The sequence below is a fragment of the Tripterygium wilfordii genome, chromosome 5, assembly GCF_013401445.1.
Source record: "Tripterygium wilfordii isolate XIE 37 chromosome 5, ASM1340144v1, whole genome shotgun sequence".
Classification (NCBI taxonomy): domain Eukaryota; kingdom Viridiplantae; phylum Streptophyta; class Magnoliopsida; order Celastrales; family Celastraceae; genus Tripterygium; species Tripterygium wilfordii.
This window is the reverse complement of record NC_052236.1, coordinates 9860996-9875122: the sequence shown is the minus strand read 5'-3', so window position 1 is coordinate 9875122 and position 14127 is coordinate 9860996. Positions and strand designations below refer to the sequence as shown.

Below are 14127 nucleotides of genomic sequence, written 5' to 3'. Positions count from 1 at the left end.
TGCCTGCTACTAGAGAGAGAGTTCCAAGCATTGAGCACTCCAATTTGATAATTTATTGAGTTGAGTGTCAAGAGGTCCCCCAAGCATACTCTCGAGTCTCGGGGCCTCCTTAGATTAAGGGTTATCCTGTGTAGCCATCCTCATCAATACTGAGAACAACATCTGACATCAAACCTATCGCCTGATACTTCATCAAGACCAAAGACAGTTTTGAATGTTATCAGACAACATGTAAGCATGGCATGCATGACTACCATGTCTGTGATGATAAATTAAATAAATTGGGATATATGTATATATACATAAATTATTGGTATTATTATTTTAGCTTAGGTGCATAAATTACTATATATTAAAGCCGACAGAGTGAACAGCCGAGTTGCAGAAGAAGACAGACATCCTCATTCTCAAATCTCAAACTGAGGGTAGATCCGCATTAATAGGTTCACGTATTCTCATGCAAATTGATAAAATATTTATATGAAATGACAAGAAAAAGTACTGTTAGGAGTTGACTTCACAGGCTCTAGGTGTGTTGGAGTGAATCTTTTCTCACCAAACACACACGCACACACAGACATTTTTTTTCGGAGATGTTAGGGCTCCTCATGTGCACCATGAATTGCTTTGATTTAAATGTTATCAAGAAATTAGGGTTTTGTCTTCATCTTGAGAAGGGGGTGAGAAATTTCTTCTTTTTTGTTTCTTTGTGTAAGGGGATATTAATAAATCTTGTTTTTGTGGTGCAAATGTCCATTGACCAACACTTGCATGCTTATCAAAGACTGGCTCCAAAAATCCTAACCCCTAATCATGTGTAGGGAACTTTTGAGATTACGATGTAAGAGTTCAAGAGTTATTACATCGAAGTGAGTTCAAAAGGCCTTATCTTAAAGAGGTTAATTTTCATAATATTTTTTAAAAAAACCGACTCCAAATACACATATAATGTCAACATTTATTTACTCTTACAACTTGATGTTCACACATGTTAGTTAATTGATGACAAATAACCAATATTTGCATCAATCTATAGTATCTAATTTAGAATACATTAATTTTTGAAGATGCTATTCGTGACTCTTAAGTCATAGTTGTTTGACTATGGTGGCCAGAGATTGGAGAAAATAATATATATATATATATATATATACACACACACAAAAGAGATTAAAAGTTAAGAAAACAAGACATAAGGGATCTTTTCTTCTCATGTCCGCTCACAGGATCTCTATGAATAAAAGCATACTAAAGTGAAACAACACTTTTGTTCCTTATCGCATGCAATCGATCAGCGTCTTAAGAGCCTATACACGTGGGTGGAATGAAAGGGCAACTCAAAAGTAGGTGTAAATTCACAGCTCTAGAATGTTGCAATCGGATCGATTTATGCAAAAAAGATAACAAATTGGAGGAAGAGGAGTTGATTTAGTGGTGGAAGGAAAAAAAATAATAATAATAGGGATTCCAGCAGGTGGTTCCTGGTTATCCCAATTATTGAGTTGTACGCACATGATTTCATGTGCATTATATGTTACATGTGAAATCCATGAATTTACTTGAATATCGTACGTCCAACTCAGCATCTGAGATATTAAATGTTGTGATGAAAGATTTGTTTCATTAAATTCGTAATTTATAAAAACATGTAGGGCTCACCTCACATCTAACACTTCACATTAAATGGATGTCTTTTAAGGTCACTTTTTAGGGGTCTCAAGCATTATCCAAACAATAAATCCAATCTCACACATCCTTGTCAAATTACCAAAATATCCCCCAAAAGTTGCAAAAAAAGTGAGCTCTTGAGCTGTCCTGAAAGGGGATTAAAGAGTCTAATTACTGCACAGTTGCTTGCTCTACCACGAGATAAGACTTTTCCATGAAGTTAGGTGAACCAAGAATTGGATGCATATGATGAGCCAATTATGACATCCATGCATGAATGATATATAGTAGGCATGTCAAATATATATATATATACACACACAATATAAAATCTTTAATAAAAAAGTATTATTGGGTGTCCAAAATTTAGGTGAGGAATTGTTTACATGTCCCAAGAGAGAAAGGGAGAGACAAAAGAGGTCTTCTGTCTTCTATGTCCAGATCTAGGGTTTCTCATCACATACATCTTACACAGTAATTTACTTATATATCCTGTCTTCCAGTAATTAGTTGATTGATTTTCCATTTTCTCTTGCCTTCTATTAACATTTATTCTTGCTTCTCAATGTCCTTTGACAAATCTTTCTATGATAGCTAGCTAGCTATAGTTACTATGATCTGTAACCCTAAATCCCTGTATGTGTTGATCTTCAGTACTCAAGACATGCGACTAGATTCCTAAACCCGGATTTGGAAAAGATGGAGGGGACTTCCGGCCACACGAAGTGCTCGAAGACAAGCCCTTCTAACCAAGAAGGGAGCGAGAGTGGCGAAAATGATGAGGACGAAAGTAGCAGGCCTAAAAATGGAGGAAGTTCAAGCAACAGCACAGTTGAAGAGAACAATAATGAGAAGAAATCATCATCAGTAAGGCCTTACGTTAGATCCAGGATGCCGAGATTGCGGTGGACGCCTGATCTTCACCTTCGCTTTGTTCATGCTGTGGAAAGACTTGGTGGACAAGATAGTGAGTATTAGGTTCATCATCAAAGTTTTTATCCCAAAAGTTTGGGATCGGCTACATCAGTCATAGATTATAGTTTCTATATAGATTGGAAGATTTTTGTTGAATTATTGATTCTTAATCCTTCCTTTTCTTTTGGGTGAAGGAGCAACACCTAAGTTGGTTCTCCAATTGATGAATATCAAAGGACTTAGTATTGCTCATGTGAAGAGCCATCTACAGGTTAGTATATATTTTCAATGAGTTTCATGCATATTTGATTTTGATTTCCTGTTGATACTCAATCCGTCTTGATCCTTGATTGGTTCTTTATTAGATGTATAGAAGCAAGAAGATTGATAATATGGGCCAAGGTAAAGAATTTTTCCTTGTAAAAAATGGAAAATAATAATATTTTCCGAATTGGGTTTGAAGCAAACAAGTTAATTTCTTATGTACATCTATATATGAGCAGTTATAGGTGATCATAGGCATCTTGTGGAAAGCAGTGGAGATCGAAATATTTACAACCTAAGCCAAATTTCTATGCTGCAAGGATATAACCAAGCTCATCTCTCCAGGTATATACATATGAACATATCAACAATTCATACAAATTTACAGTTATTCTTTTGGTAATAATCGAAAACGATATCATATAAGTTTATCTGTTGCACATCCGATATGGGTGTAAAATCAAGTTGTCAGGTTTTTTTTTCTCGGTCAATTAAATGTCATGGTAATGACAAATTTTTTCTCATTTTCCAAGGTATGGAGATGCTTCTTGGAGTGCTCGCGAATACTTTATGCATAGTCCTCGAATATGCCAGAGTTTGATCCCGGAAACTAAGCCTGGAATATTACATGGAACAGTCGCGGATAGGATCTTCAGTAGCAACAATGTCATGAATCGGACTAACTACACATTCCACACAAATGCACAACCAGTTACCTGGACAACACAAGAAATATTGAAGGATGCTTTGAGATCAAGAAATCGCTGCAGCGACCAATACAGCAGGATCGAGCTACAATCAAGTTCAAGGCTAATTGAGTCACAGCCAAGCATGAATCTTAGCTTATCAAGAGATTTCAAAGAAACAACTAGTAATTATCTACAAGAGTGGAAGACTGTGAAAAGAAAGGCGATCGATGGCGACCTCAATCTGGATCTGTCATTGAAGCTTACAACAAGCAATGTTGGGGAAAGAAAGCCAGGAATGTTATTGAAGGAAGGTGATGTAGACAGTACTGAATTGTCTTTGTCTTTGTTTTCGTCTTCTTCGTCGTCGTTGGCATCGAAGTTTAGCAGAGTGAATAAGGGAGGAGGAGGAGATGAGGAAGCAAAGAGGGCAAGTACTCTGGATCTGACTATATGAATGAGACAATTCTAAGTGAGATCTTGAGGTACTTGCTCCAAATTAATTAAGAATATGCATGCAGTACTTGATCATATATATATATATATATGATTATATATATATGCTGTCTTATACAAATTAATACCATGCCACTGCTATTTCTTTCCTAGCCTGTTTTTTTCTATTGTTTGCATTATATGTAGGTTCAATTTGTTTTTTCCGTTGTTTGGTTGTTTTTTCTTTTTTTTTTCTCCTGTTTTCTCTATTTCTCGTGTTTTATATTTTTTAGAAAACTTTTTTTTTGTTTTCTATTTTCAAGTTGGTTTCAAGCGATTTATTGTTTCCCCGTGGTTTTTAAAATGGACAACCGAATGTATTTTCGGGGTTATTAATACCATACCATTGCTATTTTTTTTCAAGCATCTAGGAATTAGGATTTGCAACTTTCTCCTCATTTATGTGCTCTATCTTTCAATGAGCTCACGTTGCACTTTAAGGTAAAACAGCATATAATGAAGACACTTTAGCTTATAAATAGATCGTCAAAAAACTACTAAGAGGTGACTCTATTAATAATCAATTGGGTTAGACGCAATTACATGAAGGTTCGATTTAAACCAACAACATTATGTAGGTTCAATTTGTCGACTACAGTATATATAGATACAACTATATATCACACAATTATTTCCAACAGTGAATTAATCAACGACTAAAGTGACATGATTGAAAATGTAAATCTTGGTTTGTTTTCTATTTTTTCTATTTCTTGTGTTTTCTAATTTTCCAAAAAACTTTTTTAAAAGCTGTTTTCAAGTGATTTCTTTTCTTTTTTTCTACATATTTTCAAAAATGAATAATCAAACGTGTTTTCGGGTTTGTAGAAAAATAGGAGCAATTGTAGAGAAGAATAGAGGCAATATTTGATGTGTATGTATATTGATGAAACATTACAATTACAATCTCATATATATAGGGATCAAACATTACACCCTAAGACAAATGTTCCATAATTTGAGGAGCAATTTATGGAACAAAGGTTCCATAATTTGAGGAGCAAATTGTGGGACAAAGGTTCCATAATTTGTTCCATAATTTGAGGAGCAAATTATGGGACAAAAGTACCATAATTTGAGGAGCAAATTATGGAACAAAGGTTCCATAATTTGAGGATATCAATAAGGTCAATACTCCCCCTCAAGCTGGATCAAGGGGATTGATTGAGCCAAGCTTGGACAATAATCGGTGAAAATGACCAGAAGACAAAACCTTTGTAAAAACATCAGCAAGTTGATCATGACTTCGAGTGTAAACTGTTTGAATAACTTGATTCTGAACTTGATGACGAATAAAATGACAATCAACTTCAATATGTTTTGTGCGTTCATGAAACACGGGATTAGCAGCAATATGCATAGCAGCCTGATTATCACAAAAGAGAGTCATAGGAAGACTACTTGGAAAACCCAAATCTGCGAGCAAACTCTTAAGCCATATTAGTTCACATGCACTGGATGCCATTGCACGATATTCAGCTTCAGCACTAGAACGAGCAACCACATGTTGTTTTTTGCTACGCCAAGAAACAAGATTTCCACCAACAAACATACAATAGCCGGAAGTGGACTTTCGATCAAGGGCATTTCCAGCCCAATCAGAATCACTATATCCTGTAATCCGTAAGTGACCGTGCTTAGCTAGAACTATGCCACGACCAATAGAACCCTTGAGATAACGTAAGATTCGTTTGACAATGCCCAAATGGAAAAGAGTAGGAGCGTGCATGAACTGGCTAACAAGACTTACACCATAAGCAATGTCAGGTCGAGTAATAGTGAGATAAATGAGCTTACCAACCAACCGTTGGTAATCACTAACTCCTTGTAAAGGTTCACTGGCTGTATCAAGATTTAATTTGCTATCCAGTGGAGTGGATGCTGGCTTTGAATTCATCATTTCGGTTTCCTCTAGCAAATCAAGAATATACTTCCTTTGATTTAGAAATAAACCTTTGCTGGAAACTGCCATTTCAATGCCAAGAAAGTAATTTAAGGAACCAAGATCCTTAATAGGAAATCGATATCGAAGAGTGGTTTTGAGTTGAGAAATAGCATCAATACTATTCCCAGCAATAATAAGATCATCAACATAAATTAGGACCACCACTATAGTATTGGAAGAATGACGAATGAACAAGGAAGAATCAGCTGTACTGCGAGAGAAACCAACCTCTTGAAGAACGGTACTTAACTTGGCGTGCCAAGCACGCGGAGATTGTTTCAACCCATAGATTGATTTGTGTAGGTGACAAACCAAGGAAGAATCTGAACTCTGTGGATGTCCTGGAGGTAGTTTCATATAGACTTCTTCTTCAAGATCCCCATGAAGGAAAGCATTTTTGACGTCCATTTGACTCATAGACCATCCACAATTTACGGCAACTGAGAGGAGAGTACGCACTGTATTCATCTTAGCAACAGGAGCAAACGTCTCTTTGTAATCTACACCAAAGGTTTGAGTAAATCCCTGGGCCACAAGGCGAGCTTTATGTCTATCAATGGTGCCATCCGAGTGAAATTTAGTTTTATATACCCAGCGGCTCCCCACTGGTTGTTTTCCAGGAGGAAGTTTAACAACACTCCAAGTTTGATTTTCAGCAAGAGCTTGAAGCTCTTCACCCATAGCTTGTCGCCATATTTCCTGAGAATTTGCTTCCTTGAAATTCTTAGGTTCATGAACAGTAGAAATAGCGGTGAGAAATGCCACATGAGCTGAGGAAAGACGATGATAAGTGACATACTTGGAGAGAGGATGGCAGGCAGAAAAAGTGACATAATCTTGAAGTTTTGTTGGAGGGACGCGATTTCGAGTAGGATTCCGTCGAACCAATGACGGTGAAACCTCATGATTATTAGTGGAAGCAAGCACATGCACATCTTGGAGATTCTCGGGCTGTTCGACTGGAGGATTTTCAACCAAATTTTCAGCTAGCACATTTGGAAGGAGTTCAGCTTGTCCAGTTGGAGGATTTTCAGTGGCCTGGTGCGGAACAAACTCAGCAATATTAGGCTTGTGAGGAACCCCTTCAGAAATAATCTCGGATATAGGCAAGGGAAACACGTCCTCTAAATCATCTTGAGAATTTGTATAATAAGGTGTTGCTTCTTCAAACATAACATCTCTGGAGACAAATAATCTTCGAGAATCAGGATGATAACATTTATACCCTTTCTGGGTCGAAGAATACCCCAGAAAAATACACTTAGCAGCTCGGGCATCAAGCTTATCACGATGAGCTGCTTGTATATGCACAAAGCAAGTGCAACCAAATACTTTCAAGTGAGACACATCAATAGTTTTCCCCTGCAAAACTTCAAGGGGAGATTTAAAAGACAGCACTCGGCTCGGAAGCCGATTAATGATATAAACTGCTGCTAATACTCCATAAGACCAAAAAACTTTTGGAACATGCATGTGAAGCATCAAAGCACGAGTTTTTTCCAACAAGTCTCTATTTTTGCGTTCTGCTACTCCGTTCTGTTGAGGAGTACCAACACAACTAGTCTGATGCACAATGCCATGAGAATATAAATACTGTGTCATATTTTTAGACATGAATTCTGTGCCATTATCAGAACGAAGTGTTTGAATTTTAGAGGAAAATTGAGTCTGAACAAGCATATGAAAATCTTTGAAGATATTCATAACTTCACCTTTTGATCTCAACAAGTACACCCAAGTAACACGTGAGAAATCATCAATAAATGTAACAAAGTATTTAAAACCATCAATTGATTCAAGAGTAGGTCCCCAAACATCGGAGTGAACAAGTTCAAACATTCTAGTAGTTCTAGAAGAAGAAGACACAAAAGGTAATCTAGTAGATTTTGACAAATGGCAAATTTCACAAGAAAAATAATTGGTATCAACATTTGGCAACAATTTAGTGAGAATATTATCTGAAGGATGTGCTAAACGCTGATGCCAGAGAACATGATCTGCCGAGGAAGAAGGAAAAAACGAGACTTGAGTACTTTTGCTAGGTTGAAAATTTCCTGAGATGTAGTAAAGACCTTGTAGAAAAAATCCTCTACCAATGATCTTCTTAGTGACAAGATCTTGAAAAAGTACCTCATGAGGAAGAAATATAACACAGCAATTTAAAGCTTGAGTGAGTTTTCTAACCGAAAGTAACTTGACTGGAAAAGATGGAACATATAAAGCCATTGAAGTCACATCTTTAGACAACAATTTAAGTTTACCTTCACCAAGAACAGGAACACCATTCCCATTGGCAATTGACACATGGGATGGAGTAGAAAATTTTTTGAAGTCAGACAAATTGGTTAATTTATTTGTCATATGATCGGTGGCACCAGAATCAACAATCCAAAAATCATGCACGGTATTAAATTCTATAGCAGTAGAGAATGCACTGAAAATACCTTCAAAATTGTCATTGGATTGATGTCCCGAGTTTGATAAGAACCCAGCAAACTTACCAAGGAGGGTTGTGGAATTAGAGTTTCCTATACCAGAAGCTCCATGTATTGAATTTGAGGTGCAATTTACTCTTCCCTTCTCCTGAAGATAGGTTGCAAACTCATTTATAAGGGAAATTGGATTTGAGGTATAATTTACCATATTTCCCTGTAATGTTTCTACAGCATGACCTGCTCCGATACCATGTAGAAAAATAGGAGCAATTGTAGAGAAGAATAGAGGCAATATTTGATGTGTATGTATATTGATGAAACATTACAATTACAATCTCATATATATAGGGATCAAACATTACACCCTAAGACAAATGTTCCATAATTTGAGGAGCAATTTATGGAACAAAGGTTCCATAATTTGAGGAGCAAATTGTGGGACAAAGGTTCCATAATTTGTTCCATAATTTGAGGAGCAAATTATGGGACAAAAGTACCATAATTTGAGGAGCAAATTATGGAACAAAGGTTCCATAATTTGAGGATATCAATAAGGTCAATAGGGTTATTAATTAATACCATGTGACTGCTAATTTTTTTCAAGCATCTAGGATTTGCAGATTTTCCCTCATTTCTTTGTTCTCTTTTCCAAGGAGTTCACCTTGCACACTTCAGCAGATAGTGAAGACACACTTCAGCCTATAAAGAAATCACCAAAAGAAATTAATTAAGAAACTATATATATATATTCTGTGTTTATATATAACATCGTGATTTGGCTTTCCAAGACATTATATTTATAATATATGAGTGTGTGTCCATATATAGACATTCAGAAGTACCTGTATTCTGTGTAGCATCTTGCTTGAGCATTTCCTCATAGAAAAGCCCTTCATCAAACCCAGGTATTCGGCGAATGATCATAACAAAAGAATTGGCAAAAAGGTTTTTTTTTGTCCCTCAATTATGGGGTAAGTTTCATTTTCATCCGTAAGCTTTTTATTTCTCCCATTTTCATCTCTCAACTATTGAAAATTACCATTTTCATCATTCAAGTGAGATTGGGGTTGAAAAATGCTTATGTGACAGCTATGTGGCACGTCAAAGAAATCTGATCTGACGAACAATAGGATGTCACGTTGAATTTTTTCGTCGACAGATTTATTCGAGGAACAAACGGGGTACTTTCCCATAGTTAGGGGATGAAAAGGGAAGAAAAAAATGTTAAGGAACGAAAATGAAACCAGACCAATAATTGAGAGATGAAAAGTATCCTTTTGCATAATAGAATTCAATTGTTTAATTATGTAGAAGCAATATTTGTTCCTGTAATTTTCTATTAAAATCAAAGTAAATTATTATTATTATTGACAAGTAGGCACATATGATTTACCTTCTCATTCTGTGCTCTATTTCGATGCTAACGTTAGGGTTCTATAATTGGAATTAGTCAGCATAAAATTCAATTAATCAGAGAAAACATTAATAAAAATAAGCAATAAAAGATTGAATCTAGAATTAAATTTTGTAAATGGTACCTATATCTGTAGTTAGAAGGTATAACCATGTTACCGTATATAGCATTTGCATTATGAGTAAATATGTTAATGTTGAAAATCCCAAGGCCCACTCACATCATAGATATTGTCTGGTTTGAATTATCCAGTTCTTATAGATATATCAAACCCGCATGATTTTGTTTCCCCTAGACGCAGTAAGTGGGCTAAGCCCCAACTCCCTTTAGCCTAGGAAAAGGTCTCTTATGTGTAGTAGGGACTTGTGCAAGCTTATATACCGCATGGTTGGATATGCCCCAACTGATGTGGTACTATAACACTTCCTCGCACTTGTGGGCTGGGTCTTATGTGTGGTAGGGACTTGGGCAAGCTTATATACCGCATGGTTGGATATCACCCAACTGATGTGGTACTATAACACTTCCTCGCACTTGTGGGCTGGGTCATGATAAACCCAACAAGTGGACAGATAAAGGTTATGCCCATTTAACTAGACCGAGACATGCTCCGATACCATGTTGTAAATCCACACCCCCCATATACACCAACAATATTGTTTGCATCGGGTTCGCAAGGCTTTGTTTCTCCTTAAACCCAAGCAAGTGGGCTAAGCCCAAACCTCTTAAACCTAGGAAAGTGTCTTGTTATGTATGGTAGGGACTTGGGCAAGCTTATATATCGCATGGTTAGATATCACCCAACCGATGTGGTACTCTAACTGTTATATATTATGCTTGATTCATTGGTTATACCCAAATGGATTTGCTATTGAAATAAATTTCAAGATTAATTATATTTTCATCATTGCATGCTTTGTTATTATTTTTATAGCTATGATGGGGATATCAATCGTTAGTATCTCAGCTACTAAGTTGTAGTTATCTCAACTATTGAGTTGTAATTATTGTGCTAAAATCACTAATACCCACAAACAATAGCACCAAATTGATTGACCAAATCAACAATTCAACCTTAGTATGACAAAGGCCCACCTCCATGGGCATCAGAGAACTAATTTCACTATATGGAGAAGTTACAAATCAAGAGAGACTACCCAATACATGTAGAACAAGCCCACCCTAAATGTTATCTTGTTCCTACAAGCTCTCTCAACAAAGAAAACCAATGGAGAAGACAACAAATACAAAAAACCTACTTATCCACAAGGCAATCGAAATTTCAAGAGCCGCTCTCTTGGATCTCTCAACTTTCTCTCAAGTGTTTTCCCTTTATAAGTGCTCTCTTACTCTTTTTCTCTTGCTTGACGGCATCCCAAAACCTAATTAGGGTGAAAACCCTTACAAATTTCCAATTTATGCAAGCTGGCCCCAACAGTCCAGATCAATCAGACTATGTTCCGATCGATCATGAAATGCCTCTGAGTCCAAAAAATTACTTGTTGACAAGAGCTATTCAGACGACACCAAGGGGTGTTCAGACGGCCACTCCAAAACAGTGCTAGAAAGTGCAGGAAACGGGCCAACAAGCCCACAGTAATTTACCCACATGATTTCATGTGCATAATGTATGACGTGTAAAACCATGAACTCACTTGACTTTTGTCTATCCAACGCAACAATTGGAATATCAACTGTTAAGATCTTTTATTATTTTCGTTATTTTTACCCCGTTTAAGTGTGCATTGTACGGTGTAAATTCACCAAATAAGAGCAATAACAACCATTTTATATATAACAACCTTTATACCACCATATCAAACCTAGGAAAGCCACCAGATCAAACCTAGGAAAGTACAGGTGTCAACAGAGCAATAACAACCATTTTATATATAACAACCTTTATACCATCAGATCAAGCCTAGGAAAGTATAGGTGTCAACAGGCCTCACGCAGGAGGTCCAAACAAAGCCCACACAGGGGCACAAACCAAGCCCACACAGGGGCACAAACCAAGCCCACGCAGGGACAGACTAAGCTCACACATCTCCTTATAAATATTTAAGAGGAGGTGAGACTAGAACCCATGACCTGAAATCAAGGACATGCGAAGTCATTGTCACTCAACCAATGGCTCATTTGCACAAACAAACATAGCTTTTAAGTTTGACGTTATAAGTTATGACATGGAAACTCACAATCACTATCCTTAGTTTGAATACTCAGGGCAAAAGCAATGGTTTGTTATTTTTTGGGCCAACAAAAATGTTGGCCCGGTACCACCTCTATTACACAAAAAGTCAAGTCAAACACGTATTCTAATACAGCCACATCAGCAAAACACATCTTCCAATACAACCACATCAACAAAACACAAATTTCTATACAAATTCTCTTCCCACCCAACATGGAGGCCAACAACATTTCATTCCTCCATATTATCCACAACAAAACTACACCAAAACATCAAATATCAATACATCCACATCAGCAAAACACTTATCCCAATATGACCACATAAGCAAAACACATTTTATAATACAACCACATCAGCAAAAGACAACATCTTTGTTGGCCTATTGAATATGCACTTAGTAATGCTAATAATAAAAAATGTCCGGGTTTACATTTGTGTGCAGACAACTATTTTTTTTTTAAAAAAAAAAAAAACTAAGGCCGGTGAAGTTGTAAATCTGCCAATAATGAGAGAAAAATAAGTAAAATCACAGTTTGTTTTGATCGGAGGCACAACGGCACCATCGCCACCGTTTTGATGTTGATGGTGGGGAATTGGGGATCATCGTCCCTCCTTCGTACCAGCATCCCACCAGGCCTGACCTCCCACTCGAGCTCCTCTTCATTCATTCTGCCCTTCGAATCCGAATCAAGCGTTGAAATACAAGGGTTTATCGCTATTATGTTAACTACTGATTTTACTTCTGCAGTACTCAGGTAAGACTATTCTTGACACCTCGCTAGAGATACAGTAATGGATCGATCAGACACCGGAAGAAACTATCTATGTGCAATATAATGAGAAGGAAGCTTAGAAGAGATAGAATAGGCAGAGAGAAGAAGAAGAGAGTTGGGAGAGAAAGCAAATCTCAATTGTATTCATTCAAGCAACTTACAAACCAAAGAGAAGATACACAGCACATAAACTGACCAATCACCAATGGTCATGTTGGTTTGAAAACAAATACAAGTAATGGTCATAAACTTAATGAAATGAGGTCGTTCCACTGCAAAGAAAAACGACAAAGAATGATGAGACTATTTACACTCCCCATTTTCCCATTCACATCCCAAAACACCCATAAAACCAAAGTTTGAAAACACTCCACCGTCCTACAACCTCTCTTCCATGCTCTTGATCCCATAGCTCTTTATTCTGTACGAGATGATGTATAGTCTTTACCTTCAACTTCGCATCGCCAACGAATATGCATCTTGATGTGATAGTGTGCCCATTGTTTAACGGCCACCCTGCCTCACTGAACATTTCACCATCTTCATTCGCTTTAAATACACACCAGAGTTGCTTTGGAAGCAATATCAGGTCGCGTTCATCTCTTCTTGTCTTATGCTTACCATCATCTACAAGTTCTTGAAGGTTGCTCCGCCATTCACAGGACAAGTTCAAAACAAAAACAAATCAAGAAGGAAATCAAACAATTCAAGTTTTTAATGCGTGATGCTTCATCAATGAAAAAGGTTTAAAATTAACACTCATATAAGAAAACAAAATTAACACTCATACAAACAAAAATAGGGAATGCAACTCGAAAGTTTTTTGTACTCTGTTTTTTGACAAGAAATGTATATGGGGTGTGTTTGATTTTTTTTGAAAAAACATAAAAATTGGTTGTATTCAGACCAGACTAAATTTTAGTGGGAATTTTTAATTTTGGGGTGTGAATGAAAAAATGAGGAATGCAAATAATCCCCACCCAAAGAATAATGAATATACAAAACGGTGCGTATTATATATATGAGGTCTAACACTATTGAGTTACAAAATTCGTGGTTGATCACACAGTTTTTGCGTTGTGAGAACTGCGAATCACAACAACGACGTCGTACTATTGCAAAACGATGCCGTATTTATTTTGATATTACCCTGTGAACTTGCTACTCCATGAGCCATAGATGGAGCTGGACCCGCTGGTGCCTGACGGTGGTTAGAAGCATGATATTCATGTTTTCTCATGAAGGTTCAATTATTTCCGGAGACGTAAATTTAGGTATGAATTTTCTACGAGTTTAGTTGTCATCCATGATTTGAGTAATTGCGCACGTTCGATG

General features: G+C 36.8%; 1 protein-coding gene across 1 annotated transcript; it reads left to right on the top strand.

Moving 5' to 3' along the window:
* Nucleotides 1-2048: 2048 nt before the first annotated feature.
* Nucleotides 2049-4092, top strand: LOC119999107. The gene is made up of 6 exons (XM_038846628.1): nucleotides 2049-2142; nucleotides 2323-2635; nucleotides 2778-2854; nucleotides 2949-2985; nucleotides 3087-3192; nucleotides 3381-4092. The coding sequence occupies exons 2-6, from the start codon at nucleotides 2368-2370 to the stop codon at nucleotides 3988-3990; spliced, it is 1098 nt and encodes a 365-aa protein (XP_038702556.1). The 5' UTR covers nucleotides 2049-2142; nucleotides 2323-2367; the 3' UTR covers nucleotides 3991-4092.
* The last annotated feature ends 10035 nt before the right edge of the window (nucleotides 4093-14127 follow it).

What these genes read in the sequence shown, in the direction of transcription:
- LOC119999107 (XM_038846628.1), top strand. Translation starts at nt 2,368, where the DNA reads ATGGAGGGGACTTCCGGCCACACGAAGTGCTCGAAGACAAGCCCTTCT. An exon ending in AAGACTTGGTGGACAAGATA is followed by an intron (nt 2,636 to 2,777) that starts GTGAGTATTAGG and finishes TTTTGGGTGAAG; the next exon opens with GAGCAACACCTAAGTTGGTT. An exon ending in GATTGATAATATGGGCCAAG is followed by an intron (nt 2,986 to 3,086) that starts GTAAAGAATTTT and finishes ATATATGAGCAG; the next exon opens with TTATAGGTGATCATAGGCAT.